Source organism: Periophthalmus magnuspinnatus, chromosome 18, assembly GCF_009829125.3.
Source record: "Periophthalmus magnuspinnatus isolate fPerMag1 chromosome 18, fPerMag1.2.pri, whole genome shotgun sequence".
Lineage (NCBI taxonomy): Eukaryota > Metazoa > Chordata > Actinopteri > Gobiiformes > Gobiidae > Periophthalmus > Periophthalmus magnuspinnatus.
In genome coordinates, this window is record NC_047143.1 from 1,241,993 (window position 1) to 1,262,217 (window position 20,225).

At 41.7% G+C, this 20,225-nt stretch overlaps 2 protein-coding genes across 4 annotated transcripts in view; one reads left to right on the forward strand and one right to left on the reverse strand.

Annotated features, from left to right (window-relative positions):
* The window catches only part of LOC117385933 (deleted in malignant brain tumors 1 protein-like), a 434,825-nt gene that overhangs the window by 117,006 nt on the left and 297,594 nt on the right, over nt 1-20,225 (forward strand). The gene's annotated exons all lie outside the window — the stretch shown is intronic.
* Nucleotides 1,249-19,845, reverse strand: LOC117386426 (interferon-induced very large GTPase 1-like). Of its 3 annotated transcripts, XM_033983780.2 has the most exons (6): nt 19,773-19,845; nt 19,454-19,515; nt 15,256-15,459; nt 10,650-10,877; nt 9,426-9,653; nt 1,486-6,526 (listed from the first exon to the last, which is right to left on the reverse strand). In XM_033983780.2, exons 3-6 carry the CDS (start codon nt 15,343-15,345, stop codon nt 1,763-1,765), a joined length of 5,310 nt encoding a protein of 1,769 aa, XP_033839671.1. In that variant the 5' UTR covers nt 15,346-15,459; nt 19,454-19,515; nt 19,773-19,845; the 3' UTR covers nt 1,486-1,762. The 3 variants fall into 3 exon arrangements, with proteins under 3 accessions (XP_055084973.1, XP_033839671.1, XP_033839672.1); XM_055228998.1 differs by lacking the exon at nt 19,454-19,515 and having other exon boundaries at nt 1,249-6,526; XM_033983781.2 differs by lacking the exons at nt 15,256-15,459; nt 19,454-19,515; nt 19,773-19,845 and adding an exon at nt 14,906-14,972.

Sequence of the window (20,225 nt, forward strand, 5' to 3'; positions counted from 1 at the left end):
TACTATTACTACAGATCTGAATTCTACTACTGCGGTGATATAAATGTATGTACTTTATACACTGATTGGCCAAAAAAAAGTCGCCACCTGGATTTAACTAAGCAAACAGGTCCTCACCTCCTGCAGTCGGTCCGGTCGAGGTTCAGCAGAGTGAGGTCAGCTGACACCTGAATATACTGAATGACCAGGTTATGCCATCAGTGGATTTTTGGGCATATTCCAAGACGACAATACCAGGATTCATCGAGCTCAAACTGTGACAGAGTGGATCAGGAGCACGAGACGTCATTTTCACACATGAATTGTCCACCACAGAGTCCAGACCTTAACCCCATTGAGAAACTTTGGGATTTGGCTCCTAATGGCATTAGCAAAAGGTTTGATTGACAACATTAATGGGGCATATACTGTACCTTCAACACCATTGCTCCTGTTTGGTTCTTTGGTTGCTATGACTCACGTGCTCCAATTTCCAGATAGCTCAACGTCTGGTTTGGTTTAATACTCGATTAATGACCCCTAACCCAACCCAAACTAACTTAACTATATAACTATTGTACATTTTGACACCAGACGTGATCAAGTAGAGCTTCACTCTTCAGACAATAGCACCAAACCTACAGAGGCTGCAGCTGGACTCTTAACAAATGTTGGACCTGATCATTTGTGTCAGTGATTAGGCCCTTGAACCTGCTATTTTACCACAAAGTCATTCATTTTACATTAAATATTACAGCTCTATAGAATGTTGGTAACTGAACATTATTTAACCACCTTTTAAACCAGTAAAAGACACATTTAAAGTGACTCATGTTGGAGCAAAATCAGCAGAGACAGTTTGAATAAAGACCCACAGCTCTATGTGTTTATAGACCCTTTAAGATGCACAATGTTCAATTCTAGGTATAATAACAGAAAGAAAATGTAAGTATTTGTCCAAGACTGATATAATCTATTAAATAAACAAATGATGTAATAAATAAAGTCTTTAAACTGGGCACTGAAATCACTTGCATGTATCTGAGTCGTTATCATTTACCAAACCCCTTGTGTTTTACTATTTTGTGATATTCTGAGGCTAATCCAAGTGTCTCCATTAAAATCATATTGTATTTCTCTTCACTTTTGCCTCTATTTAGCTCAGAATTTATAAATGTATTTGTTGACAAACTTTTAAAGTGTCTGCAAAACTGAAAACTATTATGACACAAAGCAGTGAGTATAAGAAGGAACCACACCATTATTTTACATTTTCTGTCATTTTATTAACATCATTGAATTGATATGGTGATAGTTACATGAAATCAGATCTTATCATTGTGATTTGACAAATTTGTAATCACATAACATTTTATAACATTATTTTTTCTATAGTCATTTATAATCACTTTTACAGTGTTGTATTATATGTTGATAAAGATGGACATGCAGTTTGAATAAAAATCCCTTATAGTTTAAATGAAAAAAAAAAAAATCAGATTATACTCTTAAAATGCTGTTTAAATTGTATTGTATACTCCATACTTCATACTAAATACTTGCATTTAATCAAAAGGATTACGTGAGTGTAGAATCTGGTAACATTTGGGAACAAAACACAAAAATCAAAACAGATAAAACAGGTGGTGATCTCTCATTGTTTCCTTCACTTCTACATTCTCTGTATCTTACATTTGTTTAAACCATTTCTCTCTGGTGTTTCTCTCATTAAAACGTATAATTCACTTGTTACATGCTCTGTTTTCTTTTACTGTTTTTGTGTCTATTTGTACATTTCCTCCAGGCTTCTTATTGCCTCTTCAAATGTGATTTCTTTCCACTCCTTTGGAATTTCTCCATCACCTTCATATTTTAAATTATAGTGCTTTTCCAGATCATCTTTAAATGTGCACACGACCCACTGCCAATATGACAACTTAAACAGATCAGGGGTGATGCTCCATGTGTCATAAGGGGGACCAGCAGAACGGTATGTTTTGTGAGGCACAGTTCTGTCTGAAGCATCAGGATAAAAACAGCCATCACCTGCTACTTTTGTTGTGCAGAAATCCACAGACATTTTCACTGTGTGTCTGTAGTGCCAGCCTTTGAGAGAACCGGATCGATGAAAAGGTACACTGTGATCAATCCCACCTTCTTTAGCAGTTTTGTGATCTTTGACTGTGTTAGTGCAAACTGCAGCACAGAATGGGCATTTCTCCCAGCAGCAGTCACACAGCTGATCGATCAGGATCTGGTCTGGTCTCTGTCTCGACTTCTTTAACTTGTCCACTGACAGCTTTTTAAGGTCAGCACCAATACCATCTAGTCCTTTTTCTATTTGTTCTTTCAGAAAATCAAAGTCTTTTACATCAGTGAAGTTTTCAGAGGAAATTGTGCCAAATGTCAGTTTGTCTTTTATGATTGTTGTAAACTCCTGAAGCCAGTAGACAATGTCTCTGTTCTGTGATTTGATTTTCTCTGACACGTCTTGAAGAGCTTGGCGTATGTGTGTTTGTAGGTTTGAGATGTACGCCTCAAAGAAACTCTGGCATTTGTCCTTGTACTCTGTGCCTAAGAGCGTCTCTACTTGTTCTGTGATAAAAGTCTCAGTGTATGACCGAGGCTTCTTTATGTAGTGAATGTATCTTTGAAAATCTTTCTTTTTGGCCAGTGACTTTAGTACATGTTTCTCCAGGTTGAGTCGGTTCTCTTTGAATGCAGGGACATTACATCTGAGTTCTCCAGCGATATCGATCGCTGTCTGGTTAATCACAGCCTCTGTCATGGAGGATTTCAGTTTGTCACAGATTAATTCAGTGAGAACAACAGCTGAGGAGCTTCCTTTGCAGAAACCCCGGAAAACATTAAAGTATTCATTTTTCTTACTGTCCAAATATGTGAGTGCATCATTGTTTTTGATAAACTGATCATGAGATTCTAAGATCCACCTTTTTATCCTGTCAAACACATACAGAATCAGATCCACTTTAAACTCTTTCTTCAAAGAGAATTTACACTGTAATTCAAATTCTTTCATAGATGTTTTCACATTTCTGCTCATTTCACTCAGGTAAGATGGATTGTAGCCCATTGCTGCCAAAGGTTTGGTCTTAATTAGCTCAGAGGCCTCTTTTTCTACATCTATAATGTAATTTTGTGTCAGATCTTGATAATGATGTGAAACACGGCCAGTAAATGTCTGTCTTATCGTCTTTGCAACATCAACCGTCTTCTTCCAAAGAGTGGTAAGGCTAAGGCTAGAGCTAGAGCTGGGGCTAGGGTTAGGGCTAGGGTTAGTTTTAGGGTCAGTCTTCTGAACATACTCAGAATAATCTCCACATTTAGCTAAATTTCTGTAGTGCTCTGAGTTTAATCTTGATGAAATTAAATCCATTTCAAAACCACACTCTTGAATGGCCTTCATCAGGTCGTCTTGCAAGTTAATCTTCCCAGCAGGTTTTATTCCTTGTGTCAGTTCAGAAACCCATTCTCTCCAAACATGGTCAAACTGTTTTTTCAGTTTCAAATCGTCTTGTGTTTTGTCTCTGAGTTTATGAGCCAGATCTTTGCTTTTTTGTAGCAGGTCCTTCTCAAACATGGTCTTCCTCTCCTCAAACTCTTTACTTGCTTTCTTCTGTTCAATAACATTATTCAGTTTTCTCTGAAGTCCTTGAACCATTTCATCATGAAAAGTGTTTATTTTAAGTTCATGTTGACCACGCCACTGAATTAATATTTCTTTGTCCTTTTCATTCTCAAAGTACTCTGACATGGACTTCTTGATTTGATCAAATGTGGATTTAACTTCTTTATGAAGAAGACTGAGGTCAACATGGTCAAGAGTTCCATTTGTAATTCTTGGATAAAGTTTTTCTTCGATGTTCAACATTTCCTGCCTCAGGGCCCAAGTCCAGTTTCCATATTCAACTTCCAGTTTTCTGTAAACAGCGATCTCAAGAGTGTTTCTGAAGCTGAACACAAAGTTCTCATTTAAAAGGGCGTTCCAAAGATCATGAACTTTAGTTTTAAATGCAGAGAGTTTGACAGAAGGAGATTTCAAGGCTTTTAAGAGAATGTAGCTCCTCAGATCTTGGACACATTCACTGTAGTCTGGATTTGGAGGAGCCATTGGAGGACTTCCCTCCCACAGTTGAGCAAAGTATTTCACATCATTTTGAACATCAAACTTAATGATGTCACTGAAACTTTCAGCGTCATGTCCTTCCTCTTTGGCGGCTAGTTGGGCCATCACATCCAGTTTCTCCTGCAGTTTTCGTTTTCCATCCATGGTTTTCTCTACAGCGCTGACGTCTGAGACATTCTGGTGAACAAACACACAGCTTGGAGACAGTTTGACTTTCTTCATCCTCATGAAAGCCTGAACTACAATCTGTAGAATGTCTTGCATCTCTGAGGGATTCTCTCCAAAGATGTTCACCAGAGTCATGTTCCCAACACCAACCACAAATGTTGCCAGCTCATTGTCGTGGTGAAACGTTGTATTTCCTTCTAACTCCAGAGCTCGCAGCCCCTCAGTGTCCACCACCAGGATGTAGTCCCCCACTTTCTTCATTTCATCTGACAGTTTGACCAGCTGCATGAAGGCTCCTCTGGTGCATCTGCCTGCACTGACCGCAAACTGGAGACCGAACATGGCGTTCAGCATAGTGGACTTCCCACTGCTCTGTATGCCCAGAACTGACAAGACAAAGACCTTCTTATCGCCCAGTCTGTGGATGACCTGATCAATAACACTTGAGATCCAGGTTAAAGGGACGTAGCCTGCTTCTCCATCCATCAGCTCCATTGGGTGTCCTGAAATCATGAGCTCTGCAGCCAGCTCTGGGTATTTGGACCAGTCAGTCTGCTCCTCTTTAGGGGGTTTATTCAGACTCTTATGTGCTTCATAGATTTGAACCATTTCTCTGAAGATATGCTCCAGGCCACAGGTCATGAACTGAAGGTCGTTTGACAGTTTTTCAAGTTCTGCTTTTTTGGATTTTAACTCATCAGATTTGTCAGGTTTCGTCTTCATGTCCAAAATTTCAGACCACTTCTCATCATATTTTTGTAGAATCGAAGAAAGAGAATCTGTGCCATGAGCGTCCAGTAAGATCTGAGTCCATTTGATGAAATATTCTCTCTCTGTTTGAGTTGAAGATGAGAGGGGCTTGATGAAAGACTGTATCAGTTCACTGCAGGAGAGTTTGCACTGATCTTCTCTTAGTCTCTTCAGCTCACTCTGCTTTTTACTCTTTTCTACTTCTATATTTCCTTTGAGACGATACAGCTCTTTGTTTATTTTGCACCAGTCATGCCACAGTTGGCCTTGACAGGGGAGAAATGTCTTTTTAACTTCAGATTCATCTACAGTTTCAATTATCTTCATCATTTCACTGGCAAAGGACAAGCCATTTGTGCAATTGGTATTATTTTCATCCAATCTGAATCCAGTATCAGACATAAACTCAAGCTGAAAGGACTTGTGTGGAGCAGATAAAATGTCTCTGATAATTCTCTTCAGCTCCTCAGACACATCTGACTGGCTTCTGTCTTTAAGACCAACTATATATGCCCCATTTTTTAACTGAACAGCCTTATTGCTACTATTTTCTATTAGAACAATTAGAGGTTTTGAAGAATTTTGAAGACTCTTGATCACTGCAGCACTTGCATGATCTCGATCCATTTTCTGCACAAAAACCACATTTACTGAGGACATTTCTTTCAGTATATCCAGCTGTTTGTCGTGACTCAGACCATCTCCGTGAAGGTTGCAGAAGGCCACACAGTCTGTGAAACTGTCATTTTGTTTTCCAGCCGGGCAGTACCAGGCGATCTCTGCTACTCCCTCAAACAGAACACGACTTTTGGAGCTGCCGGGGCAGTTTCTGTGGAAGAATGTGCTGTGACGGTCATTGATCAAAGTGTTGATGAACTGAGATTTGGACACGGACAGGGAGCCCAGGCGGAAACAGAACACCATGGGGGTCTCTGCTTTGTAGATGGGCATTGACTTCATGGTCACAACATTTGAATTGTCTTTGGTTTCAGTTTTCTTCCATGTTTTTTGAATCTGTCTGAATGTCCACAGAGGACACTGGATGTCTTCAGTGAATGGGTCAGGCACCAGCAGAGGTAAGGCGTACTGACACTGGGACAGCTTTGTGACTATCTTCTGTTTTAGAAAAGTGTCTGAGCAGTGAAACACTGCCATCTGGACATCCATAGGATGGATGTGGGTCTGTTCTGACCTGTTTTCATCAGCCTCTGCCATGTCAAAACAATCATCTGTCTCAATTTGTTCACATGTGTTTGTTTCCTGTTTGGCCTGAATATGTCTGGCTCTGTAGTCTAACATCAACAGTTTGTGCAGATAAACAGAGGACAGATCACTCTCACATATGTCTTGGTCGTGTTCTTTAGTTTGACGTATCTGAAGAAACTCTGCTGAGGTCAGGTTATTCTCATATTTCTCCAGCAGGTGGAGTCTGCTCAACAGTTCATCAATTTTCTGTTTCCTGCTGGACGCCATCACAGACTTCTGGAAAAATTAATAAATAAAAATAATATTAATAATTTAACCATATAAATTTGAAATGAATAATTTTACATTGTTTGCTCATTATCCACATTTCTAAGTATACCACAAAGGGACAATATAATATAATGATTTGTGATTAAATGGCATTTATTAGGGTGGACAAAGTCCTGGGTACTCTAAACTGCCATTGGTCCAGGTCCTCTGCACTGGTGTTAGGCCCATAGGCACACAGGTGAAAGGTCCTACATTGCTCTTGGAGGCTGTGCTCAGATGGGCCCCATCAGGGAGGGCCACCAGATGGTCACACTTCACGGTAGGACCCCGGTAACGTCAGTCTGGGCGACGTAATGGACCTTGTTTTTGTACTCATCATAAAAAAGGACTAATTAAAATTATTACAAAAAAAAAAAAGTGGTAAATCAGAATGAACACACCAGTGACTCAATGAGCTCTAATTATGAGTTTTGAGACAAAATATTGAAAGAACACCAAGTATCGCCACCTGAAAAATTGATATTCATTGCCCAGTAAAATGTCATCATAGACAAATGAAATATAGCATAAAAAATAAGTCACGCCATGTCATTTGATTCTTCAGCAAAATGTACATTTTTGGAAAATTAATAAAGATTATATGTTTCACAAATGTTGGATTTGAATTAACCCAATGAAGTAAACAAGCACATTTCTGAGCTGGACGTAATAACATCCAAATTAGGGCTCTACCTTTTGAGATGGCTCTACAGTGCCCCTTAGAAATTATATATACAGCTTCAGTGACTGATTCACCCTCGCTGTGTGAAGGTTTCAGGTCTTTCCTTCCTGCTGCTGTCAGACTGAACAATGAACACTGTTAACACTGTGTCATTCAACCTATGTGCAATACTCAAGTCACTGAACCACACCTATGTGCAATACTCAAGTCACTGAACTACACCTATGTGCAATACTCAAGTCACTTTACAGAGATGTTATATTAGAGTCTATTTTTAGTTTTTTTTTAAGTCTATTATTTAAATTATTTTAAGCTATTTATTATCTTGTTTTATTGCATGTACCATTTTCCTTCTGTTCTTTAACTGTGCGGTGCAATACTGGAATTTCCCCACTGTGGGACTAATAAAGGCAGATCTGATCTTATATTTGCTCACCTATTAACAAGCAAGATTTGTGTCTCTCACAGACCTGTAACTTCTTCTTTAAGAGGCCTCTCTGTCCTCCACTCGTTCCCTGTATTAATGGCACCTGTTTGAACTCGTTATCAGTATAAAAGACACATGTCCACAACCTCAAACTGTCAGACTCCAAACTCCACTATGGACAAGACCAAAGAGCAAAGGAACCACAAACAAAACTGTAGACACCAGGCCCCGAACACTCAATCTGCAACAGGTAAGAGCTGGGGTGAACAAATCAACTGTGGAGCAATTATTAGAAAATGGAAGACAAGACCAAGACCTGGGGCTCCACCAAGATCTCACCCCGTGGGGTCAAAAAATCCCAGAACCACACGGGGCGACCGAGTGAATGACCTGCAGAGAGCTGGGACCAAAGTAACAAAGGGACCATCAGTAACACACTACACCACCAGGGACTCAAATCCTTCAGTGGCAGACGTGTCCCCTGCTTAAGACGGGGCATGTCCAGGCCCGTCTGAAGTTTGATTGAAGCATTTGGATGATCCAGAAGAGGATTGGGAGAATGTCATATGGTCAGATGAAACCATATGACATGTTTTATTTCATCGGACCATATGACATTCTCCTCATGATTTGGAGGAGGAAGAATGCCGAGTTGCATAGAAAGAATACCATACCTACTGTGAATCATGGAGGTGGAAACATCAAGCTTTGGGGTTTTTCTGCAAAGAGACCAGGACGACTGATCCCTGTAAAGGAAAGCATGAATGGGGCCAATTGTCATGAGGCTGGGTCTTTCAGCATAACACCTATCACCGCCTGGGCAACAAAGGAGTGGCCTAGCCAGTCTGCAGATCTCAACCCCATAGAAAATCTTTGGAGGAAGTTGAAAGTCCATGTTGCCCAGTGACAGCCCCAAAATATAATTGATCTAGAAGAGATCTGCAGGAGGAATGGGCCAAACTACAGCAACAGTGTGTGAAAACCTTGTGAAGACTTATAGAAAAAAGTTTGACCGTCATTGCCAACAAACGCTATATAGCAAAGTTTTGACACAAACTTTTGCTATTGCTATACTTATTTTCAACCATAATCCTTTATTTATTAGTTTGTTTGTTTTTTCTAATCACACAATGTGATTTTCTGGATATATATATATATATATATATATATATATATATATATATATATATATATATATATATATATATATATATATATAGCACAATTAGAGGCTGACTAAATACTTTTTGTCCACTGTATGGGTGGGTGGTCTCATCCCTTTTTCCATGCTCGGGCCTGGGAGCTTGAGGGTTCTGCACATTATCTTTACTGTTCCTAGTACTGCACTTTTGCTTCGATGACCACAGGCACCACTGATGCCTTCACCTTCCAGGCCTTCTCCAGCTCTTCTTTGAGCCACTGCTATTTCTCTAGTTTCTCATGTTCTTTTTTCCTCATGTTCCCTTCACTTGCTGCAATGTCCACTACCACAATTTTGCTCTGTTGTTTGTTCATCACCACAATGTCTGGTTGTTTTGCCATCACCATTTTGTCAGTCTGTATCTGAAGTCCCACAGGAACTTGGCTCGATCATTCTCCACCATCTTTGGAGGTGTTTCCAATCTTGAACTTGGTGGTTTTCAGTTCGTATTCTGCACAGATGGCTATGGCTCCACTTGGTTATGCCCCTCCATGTATGCTTTACCTGCCAGCATCTTACACCCTGCGTAGTGTAGCTTTAAATGTGTGATACTTACAGAGTCACAGATGGCCTGCACCTCTGGCTCCGCAGGTTGGGACTCTCCAATGTCTCCACAGATGAACTCATTTGGATCTTTAGGTTCCATGTCTCTGATGTTCTGCTCCAAGTCAGATCTCTGATGGTCTGTGGACTCCTGAACACTGTGGAGGACTGGCCCACTACTGGTGTGAGGCAGCCCTACAGACACAACGAGGTCCAGATGTTTGTTCCCTTCAATGTGGACCTAAACAAGGAGAAGATTCAACGAGGAACAGAAAGTGGAGCCAAGATTAATGATCTGAATCTGACGATGTTTGCAAATGTTTCAGGAATTTTTAAGCTTTCAAAATGGCCGCATCATTAAGAGCTCATCATGACCCCACCCTGAGACTTATGTAAATGAATTTAACAACTTTTGACTCCTGATGATGCTGCCTCAGTTTAGAGTCCGTCAGATAAAAACCCTAGGACAAGTTTGTTAAAGTATGAATGCGACTTTTTGGACATCTGTATATTTAGATTCAAAGTGGCCGCCTTCACATCAGAGGGTGTGTTCCCTAAAGACTTTTGCTCAGGGTCACATATTGGGTGTCCCCATTACAACTGCGCAGGGGGCGCTGGAGAGCTAGTTTTAAAGATAGAAGTTTAAGTTGCATATCATTATGTCTAGGTCATTAAAATACACAAACACTGCATTGAGCAGTTTGAATCTGAAAACGTCTGCAAAGTTTCAAGGATTTTATTTACTTTCAAAATGGCTGCTTTATTAAGAGGTCGTCATGTCCACACCCTGAGACTTAAACAACTTTTGATCCCAGATATGTCATGATGTTGCTGCCTCAGTTTGAAGTCTGTCATGTAAAATGTGAGGTAGATAGGGCGTGGTCTTCATTGGTGTTTGTGTTCAGAATGATATAAAGTGTCTGTGTAACAAATTGTCTACGGCATGATACATTTTTCAGCCCCACATATTTGACACAATTTGAGTTTAAACACTTTTGAAATATAACTGTCTCTGGTTTGATGAAGAAAGAACAAAAACAAACATAGAAACTATGACATCATTAAATTGTAGAAAGTGAACACAGTCTATTGGAGTTTAAAAGTCATGTGACAGGTGTTCATGCTCCCTTAATGCCATACTGGGGAACTTTCTAGGCAAAGCGATGCAAGCAGAAGGTGTGGGATGTGCCCTCAACAGAAAGGTTCTGTAGTGTAGCTTTAAATATGTGATACTTACAGAGTCACAGATGGCCTGCACCTCTGGGTCCACAGGTTGGGACTCTCCAATGTCTCCACAGATGAACTCATTTGGATCTTTAGGTTCCATGTCTCTGATGTTCTGCTCCAAGTCAGATCTCTGGTCGTCTGTGGACTCCTGAACACTGTGGAGGACTGGCCCACTGTTGGTGTGAGGTAGCTCTTCAGACACAACGAGGTCCAGATGTTTGTTCTCTCCAATGTGGACCTAAACAAGGAGAAGATTCAACGAGGAACAGAAAGTGGAGCCAAGATTAATGATAAGTTTGTGGAACCAGTTCCACACAAACACTGAGAAGGTTCAGTCAATCAATCAAACTTTATTTCTAAAGCACCTTCCAACATCCCAAGTCCCTCAGGTACAGGGCCGGCCCAGCTTATAAGCAAAGTAAGGGGCCGCTTAGGGCCCCGAGGCCTCAAGAGGGCCCCCAATCTGGCAACCCCCCACCATATACATTGCATTTAGTGCACGTGTAGTACGTGCTACTGACACGTCTCCGCTGTAGTGCAGTAAGTGCACTCTGTAGTGCACATATGATGTATTTGTATGGACAATCTGGCAACCAACTGAATGATGCTACACCTGATCTTGCGATGATTGGCCAACTTTATTGTAAGCAAACATGAGTGTGAAGTAAACAAATGCATAATGTAACGGTACTGTGCCCAACTGTTCCGACTTTGTTTTCATCGTTTTCATCATGTCAAAACGAAGCTACGTGTCGGGTGTGGAAAAGCGTAAAAAGAAGAGAAGAAATATCAATCTAGAGGTAATGTTGAGTGAATCTTACAAAGAGTTTAATGCAATTGTTATAATGTAACAAGTTACGTTATCGTCATTTTAATTCAGTGTTTGCACCCACCGCTATCTCGAGTATGTCAACATGCTATTAGCACTTAGCATAGCATCGAGTATGTCAACATGCTATTAGCACTTAGCATAGCATCGAGTATGTCAACATGCTATTAGCACTTAGCATAGCATCGTAGCGGCAGGTGTACAGGCGGCGGGGCCCGGCCCAGCGCAAGGTGGTGTTTGTGACCGACCGCGCAGCCTTCTTCCCACTAGTGAAAGTCATGTGTCGTTATGGAACATAACATTTTCATGATCGTGTTTCCTGCCTGTAAATTATGTGTGTGCATAGTATATTGTTGTTAGCCAGTTAGCGTCAAATCTGCTGTTGTAAATCCAGGCTGAGGCGCTGCTGTCAGTGTGTCTCACTGTCGCTGTGGTGTTTGGTGCTACATTGCTCGGCTAAATTATTGAGAGAGCCTGGGCATGGAGCTAACGGGACACTGGTCTTTCACATTTGTAGAGGATCAGAGCAGCATAATAAAGCCACTGTTAGTAATTGTCTTATTCAATGCCATTTATAAACTATATATAACTATTAAATAATTATGATCCCTATCTCTAAACATTTCACATTTTACTTAAAATGAATGCAGATTCATAGATACAATACTCACTATGATCCAGAGGCTGTAAAGTGTAGAGCCATGTGGTTCGTGATGGCAGAAACTTTATTTAAAATGAGTTTAAGGAAATGGGTCACCCATGGCAAACAGGTCCTGGGAGACAGGTCAGACTAAGAGCGGTTCAGAAGCCCATCATGAAGACAGAAGGAACAAGGCCAGCTATGTCGCCCGGACTGGCGTTACTGGGGCCCCACCCTGGAGCCAGGCCTGGGGTGGGTGCTCGGCAGCGAGTGCCTGGTGGCTGGGCCTTTTCCCACGGGGCCCGGCCGGGCCCAGCCCGAAGGAACGACGTGGGGCCATCCTCTCGTGGACCCACCACCTGCGAGAGGAGCCATGAGGGGCAGGTGCAGAGAGATCTGGGCGGCAGTCAAAGGCAGGGACCTCGACGACCGGATCTCCAGACATGGAGACTAGCTCTGGGGACATGGAATGTCACCTCGCTGGGGTGGAAGGAGCCTGAGCTTGTGTGGGAGGTTGAGCGTTACCGGCTAGATATAGTCGGCCTCACCTCCACGCACAGATTGGGCTCTGGAACCCAACTTCTTGAGAGGGGTTGGACTCTCCATTTCTCTGGCATTGCCCGCGGGGAGCGGCGGCGAGCTGGTGTGGGCTTGCTCATTGCCCCACAGCTCAGCCGCCACGTGTTGGAGTTCACCCCGGTGAACGAGAGGGTCGCGTCCCTGCACCTTTGGGTCGGGGACAGGTCTCTCACTGTTGTGTCGGCCTACGGGCCAAACAGCAGTGCGGAGTACTCGGCCTTCTTGGAGTCCCTGGGAGGGGTACTAGACAGTGCACTGACCGGGGACTCCGTTGTTCTCCTGGGGGACTTCAATGCCCATGTGAGTAATGACAGTGGCACTTGGAGGGGCGTGATTGGGAGGAATGGCCTCCCCGATATGAACCCGAGCGGTGTTTTGTTATTGGACTTCTGTGCTAATAACAGTTTGTCCATAACAAACACCATGTTCGAGCACAAGGGTGTCCATCGGTGCACGTGGCACCAGGACACTCTAGGTCGGAGGTCGATGATCGACTTTGTTGTCGTGTCATCTGACCTCCGACCGCGTGTCTTGGACACTCGGGTGAAGAGAGGGGCTGAGCTGTCAACTGATCACCACCTGGTGGTGAGTTGGATCCGCTGGCGGAGGAGGAAGCCGGACAGACCTGGCAGGCCCAAGCGCATTGTGAGGGTCTGCTGGGAATGTCTGGCGGAGCCCTCTGTCAGGGGGGTCTTCAACTCCCACCTCTGGGAGAGCTTCTCCCTGATCCCGGGGGAGGTTGGAGACATGGACTCCAAGTGGGCCATGTTCTCCACCTCTATTGTCGATGCGGCTGCTCGTAGCTGTGGTCGTAAGGTCTGTGGTGCTTGTCGCGGAGGCAATCCCCAAACCCGGTGGTGGACACCGGAAGTAAGGGATGCCGTTAAGCTGAAGGAGTCCTATCGAGCCTTGTTGGCTCGTGGGACTCCTGAGGCAGCTGATGAGTACCGGCGGGCCAAGCGTGCCGCGGCTCGAGCGGTCACAGGGGCAAAAACTCGGGGTTGGGAGGAGTTCGGAGAGGCCATGGAGGAGGACTATCGGACGGCCTCAAAGAAATTCTGGCAAACCGTCAGACGCCTCAGGAGGGGGAAGCAGTGCTTCACCAACACCGTTTACAGTGCGGGTGGAGAGCTGCTGACCTCGACTGGGGATGTTGTCGGGCGGTGGAAGGATTACTTTGAGGATCTCCTCAATCCCACTGTCACGTCTTCCGAGGAGAAAGCAGAGACTGGGGACCTGGGGGCGGACTCGTCCATTTCCCTGGCTGAAGTCACCAAGGTGGTTGGCGAGCTCCTTGGTGGCAAGGCTTCAGGGGTGGATGAGATCCGTCCCGAGTACCTCAAGTCTCTGGATGTCTGGATGATGCCTTGGCTAACACGTCTCTACAACATCACATGGCGGTTGGGACAGTGCCTCTGGACTGGCAGACCGGGGTGGTCCCTCTGTATAAGAAGGGGGATCGGAGGGTGTGTTCCAATTACAGGGGAATCACACTCCTCAGGCTTCTCGGTAAGGTCTATTCCAGGGTGCTGGAGAGGAGAATCTGACCGATAGTCAAACCTTGGATTCAGGAGAGGCAGTGTGGTTTTCGTCCCGGTTGCGGAACACTGGACCAGCTCTATACTCTCCATCGGGTACTAGAGGGTTCGTGGGAGTTTGCCTAACCCTGGCATTGTCATTTTTGAGGTGTGGCCATGCAAATGTGATGTAGATTAGGCATGATCTTCATTGGTATTTTTGTTCAGAATGATATAAAGTGTCAGTGTAACAAATTTCATTTTTCTACTGCATGCTAAAGTTTTCAGCCCCACATATTTCACACAGTTTGAGTTTAAATACTTTTGAAATGTAAATGTCTCTGGTTTGATGAAGGAACAAAAACAAAGGTAGAAATTAGCTGTGAAGTTTTTGTTTGGACCAAGAAATGACGTCATCTCTTTATAATTCTTTTGGGCCATGCCCTCCATCTGAAATTATGATATCATTAAATTGTAAAAGGTGAACACGGCCTATTGGAGTTCAAAGGTCATGTGACAGGTGTTCACGTCACTCTTGTGTTTGGTGGTACCTGTGGTCATGGTTTGTCATGGTTGAGGGTCATATTTATAATCTCTAGTGGCAGATTCACAATCCAGTCCACACCAACACAATTATACACATATAGTTAAAGAGCCAACAAAAAAATATAACAAATCTAAAAACTAATGTATAAACTGACATTGACAAAGTGGTTTAACCCAGCTACAGTTTGTGTCTTGTAGGAAATGGCTTTGAAAATCTCATATGTCTCTCCTCTCTGCTCCTCCACTGAACAGAACAAGATTCACTCAGAAAACAAAGTTTTTTGTCTGAAATGTTCCGTAGTATTGCGTTAAACACATCTAATCATGTTTCCTCATCACAAACAAACCCAGAGTTGTGTTTTGTTTCATTCACACATGTTAAAATGAGCTTGCTCTTTTTGGTTTTGAACACAATCAGGTTCTGCTAAGCGATGCAAGCAGAAGGTGTGGGATGTGCCCTCAACAGACATTTTCTGTAGTATAGATTTAAATATGTGATACTTACAGAGTCACAGATGGCCTGCACCTCTGGCTCCGCAGGTTTGGACTCTCCAATGTCTCCACAGATGAACTCATTTGGATCTTTAGGTTCCATGTCTCTGATGTTCGGCTCCAAGTCAGATCTCTGGTCGTCTGTGGACTCGCTGCTGGTGTGAGGCAGTCCTACAGACACAATGGGGTCCAGATGTTTGTTTTCTCCATTGTGTTCCTAAAGAAGCAGAAGATGCTGGTGAAGAGCTCATTTTAAAAATAGAAGATTAAGTTGCAAATTATTGTGTCCAGGTCAAAATACACAAACACTACCTTGGGCAGTTTGAATCTGAAAATGTCTGCAAAGTGTCAAGGATTTTTTTTTTTTTTACTTTCAAAATGGCTGCTTCGTTAAGAACACGTCATGACCACCCCCTGAGACTTATACAAATTATTTTAACAGTTTTTGATCCCAGATATGTCCTGATGTTGCCTCCTCAGTTTGAAGTTCATCAGGTAAAAACTCTAGTAGAGGTTTGTTAAAGTCAATGCCAATCGGACAAAGTTGTGTATTTTACCAATACTGTAGGGGGCGCTATAGTGTTCATTTAGATAACAATTAATAGTGCATTCTATTAATACCCTGATATCACATGTGTGATGAGAATTTCAGCTGTCTAGAACCATGTATGTGCGTGTAAGAAATGTTTTAATGATTTTTTTTTTGTATTTGCGCCCCCGGTGGCCAACCGTGGAAAATGACTCATAACCATAATGTCACTTTTTGTTTCTTCTGATGCCACCGATTTATTCCCCGAATTTCGTAGGAATCCGATAATGTTGGCGTTTCACCCCTAATGTAGGGGGCGCTATGGTTTTCATTTTTATTACAATTAAGAGTGCATTCTATTAATGTCCTGATGTCACACGTGTGATGTGATTTTAAGCTGTGTAGACCAATGGCTGTGCGTGTCAGATATTTTTCAATGATTTTTTTTGGAGTCTTTGCGCCCCTGGTGGCCAAGTGTGAAAAATGACCTATGCCCATAATATAATTTTTTGGTCCACGTCATGCCCCCAATTTATTCCCCGAATTTCGTAGGAATCTGACAATGTTGGCGTTTCACCCCTATGGAAGGGGGCGCTATAGTGTTCATTTTGATTAAAATTAATATTGCATTCCATTCATGCCCCAATCTCGCATATGTGATGTGAATGTGAGCTCTGTAGGGCAATGCCTGTGGTCGTGAGAGGGCATCGAAAAAACAGGAAACGAAGGCGTTTTTCGGCGGCGGCGTACAGGCGAACTGTGTGGAATTCAGAGAAAATGTGGATATTTTATGAAAACCCATGTGTCTGGATGTGGCATGTGAAATCTGAGCTCATTTGGACCAAAAACCCGAGACTAGTAGAGTTTTGAAAACACGCAGCAAATGAAGTGGCGAATTTTTGATCCAATATGGCCGACTTCCTGTCTGTCATAGAGCAGTGCTTCAATTCATTTTTATGCTTGTCCCATGGTGGTCTATCAGTGTTCCGATTTTTGTGTGTGTTTTCCAAAATAAACCAGGATCCTCTCCCATAGGGGTCAAATTCTAGGTGGCGCTGTCGAGTCAGTAGCCGTGGGACATGTCGCGATGCCAATTTTATGAAATATTTCGCCGAACCGGTCGATCCTATGCCTATATGTGGGACTTTTCTTCGGGGTGAAAAATGCAATCGTTTGAGCAGAAAAATCACTTTGTGAGTGGCGAGGGCCAATTAATATATAAGGAGCATGGGATTATAAGGCGCACTGTAGATATTTGAGCAAATTAAAGGATTTTAAGTGCATCCAATAGTAAAAGACAAAGTTTAAATATATCAACTGGACAAATTGTTGTATAAGTGAAGACGTTTCACTGCTCATCCAAGACGCTTCTTTAGCTCTGGGTAGATACCTGGTAGACACTGCCTTTTTTCTATCTGAAGGGAGGAGCTAACTACACTAAACCTATTGTTTAAAGTTTCTGTATGTAGACGGGTCTGTAGAGCTACATTAAGTCATACTTAACATTTTCATACACGTCTTAACGTGTACTTTCACACCTATTGGCATCCTGGCTAGCTCTACTGTTCTCTTTGTTTCCTTTGTTTGCTTTGAGTCTGAGGATAGAGTTATAGATGGGGTAGAGGTTTTATCTAAGGCTCCCATCCCTGTTTTAAGAGGGATTGTCTTTCTTAACAAAAAAATGCTTTTTTAATTCCCCTCTCCATTCAGTGTAATGAAGACTGCAGTGAGGTCAAAGTTTTACTATCAGAACAGTCATTAGCTGCTGCACCACTTATCTAATGTACTTAGCTCCAATCTGCGTGTAATCGATTTTACGTGGGTTGAACAAAACGCAAAATGAAACACAGACTGGCTGAACACAAACGGGCTATAAGGACCTTTAACCCCCTGTGTCCCAGGACCAGGCACGATAAAGAAGCCAACCATGTCATCTGTGAAAGCCTAAATATATGTGGAATAAAACACATTCAAGAAACAGTAAGAGGAGGAGAGAGACTGAAAAACTTCTTCAGAGAGTTTTACTGGATCTATTTCAAAGTTTCCAGGCCTCAATGGAGAGTTAGATTACTCCCCCTTCCTCTAAAACCACACACTTTAAATGTACGTAAATAATTATAAATCACTGATGACAAAACAACAAAAAGGCACAGAAATGGGAGCTGCTTTGAACCCAGTTACGCACATCTCGACAAGGTTTTGAGGGAGGAGACTTCATGTTGTGTATGGTGATGGGAGCTCGACATTGATGATGTTCTGTTATTGTGGTCTGGGTCTGAAGAAGAACTGTTACAATTTCACTCATATTTGAAGAATACAGATTTAAATATCAAACTCAGCCTAGACTATTCCTTATCTCATTCTTTATTCTGACTCATTCTTTCATGGCCATTACATCAGGTCAAAGTTCTAATATCAGAATAATCATTAACTGCAACACCACTTATCTGGTGTATTGACTCCAAAGTCCATGTGGCTGTTTTTATGTGGGTTGTAGAAAGCGTAAACTGAAACACAGACTGGCTGAACACAAACGGGCTATAAGGACCTGTAACCCCCTGTGTCCCAGGACCAGGCACTATGAAGAAACCAACCATGGCAGCTGTGAAAGCCTAAATATAACTAGAATAGAACACATTAAAGAGACAATAAGATCTATACTCACAGGGTTATACAGTTTCCAGGCCTCAGTGGAGAGTTAAATTACTCCCCTTCCTCTAAAACCACATGCTTTAAATTTATAAATCATTGCCTACTTTTTACATAGCATATTTTCATTCATCTTTTTTCTTTTTTTAAGATTTGTGCTCTAGAAAATGATACATCTCTATACAGCACTTTTGTATTTCTTTTCTATTATGTAGTTGTTATTTACATTAATATGAACATGAATGTGTGTATGATCCAAATGTGATGTAAAGAACTAAACTCTGCTCAGCCTACATGTCCCATCATGCACCAGGTGACCATGTGCCGGCCCACTTTGTTCATGTGACCTACATATATGACTTTAAATGTGCTCTGTGACAGCCGTCTTCTGAAACGAGTTGCCGTGATTTTAATTTAATCTGCCACGTGGTAATAAAAGCTTTTCATTATTTTCTATTTTTTTTCAACTTTGTATTTGAGATCCTGGTTCCTACACTTAAGAGCCCCAAGAGAACAATTTTACACAGTCTCTATACTTCCAAGTAGCACTGCTTCCTCTACTTTTTTGCATTACTTTTAAAAGCACTTATAAGTTGTGTATTGGCACATAAAAAATCATTAAACATCACAAACAGCCACTTCAGTCCAGTAATAGAGTTATACAGTAGTAAGAAAACTGAGCAAAGTCTATTTCAGCTATTAGAAAAAAATAAAAAGAGGATGCAGACTCCTCCTTCAGGCTCATCTGCTGGTCAGCTTGGAGATGTCTTTACTTCACTTGTCATTTTCCACTGAATAGAATTAAACTGCTCTCACAGATCATTTTCCTGGCAAGTCCAGACTGAAAGTTGTTTGTATTTTTATGGGCTACAGGTGGATAACTGTGCATGTTCTCCACTTTTCTCCTTTAAAGTTAATTTTATGATGATTATTTGTGATTATTCATGTGTTGATTTGTTGTATTGTGATTTTAATGTGTTTCTTATTCTGTAAATCACTTTGTGTACGAATTGTGCTGTACAAATAAACTTACCACATCAAGGAACCGTTCAAAAGAGCCGACTCTTTTATGAACATCACATCACTAGTCCTGACCTGAAATAACAATGTTGAGTGTCCTAAATGTGTAAAGTTTTATTCACTGATTAATTTAAACACTGCAAATTTGTAATTGGTCTCAATGCATTTTTTTTTAAAATCCTGTATATATATTTATACCATTTATAGCATTAACAAATCTTCACTTAAATATATATTTTTTTTAAGTGACAATGTTTAATAAAATATACTTCTACATACTCTATATTAATGGTGATGTTTTGGCTGTGAAAATTACTTTTAAAAGTACTTACATTTCAAAAAAGTCACAAATGTCACAAACAGCCACTTCAGTCCAGTAACTTGACGCTTTTTGGATGAGTTTAGTTCTACAGGAGCAAAACGACTGAGCAAGAACAACTTTGCTTTAGAAAAACAATGAGGATCAGGCTCCTCCTCCTCCTCATATCAAAACCAAAACTACTCAGAATGATCACTTTATTTTTATCTTAACATCATCCTCTCAAGGTGCAGTTTGAACTTAGCACTTTTTTATACTTTTTGTGGCATATCTGCACTGTACCACCTGTTTTTGTTTTAATCCCCCCTTTTTTCTAGTCTTCTGTATATTTTTATGCTCCTGTTTGAGTGCAGCAGAACTAATTCCCCCTAGTGGCACAATAAAGAAGTGGAACTAAATATTTCCCAACTCCAAAACAGTTGCAGTTCATGGTCTGAAAAGTGTAACTTACGCCATCTGCTGGTCA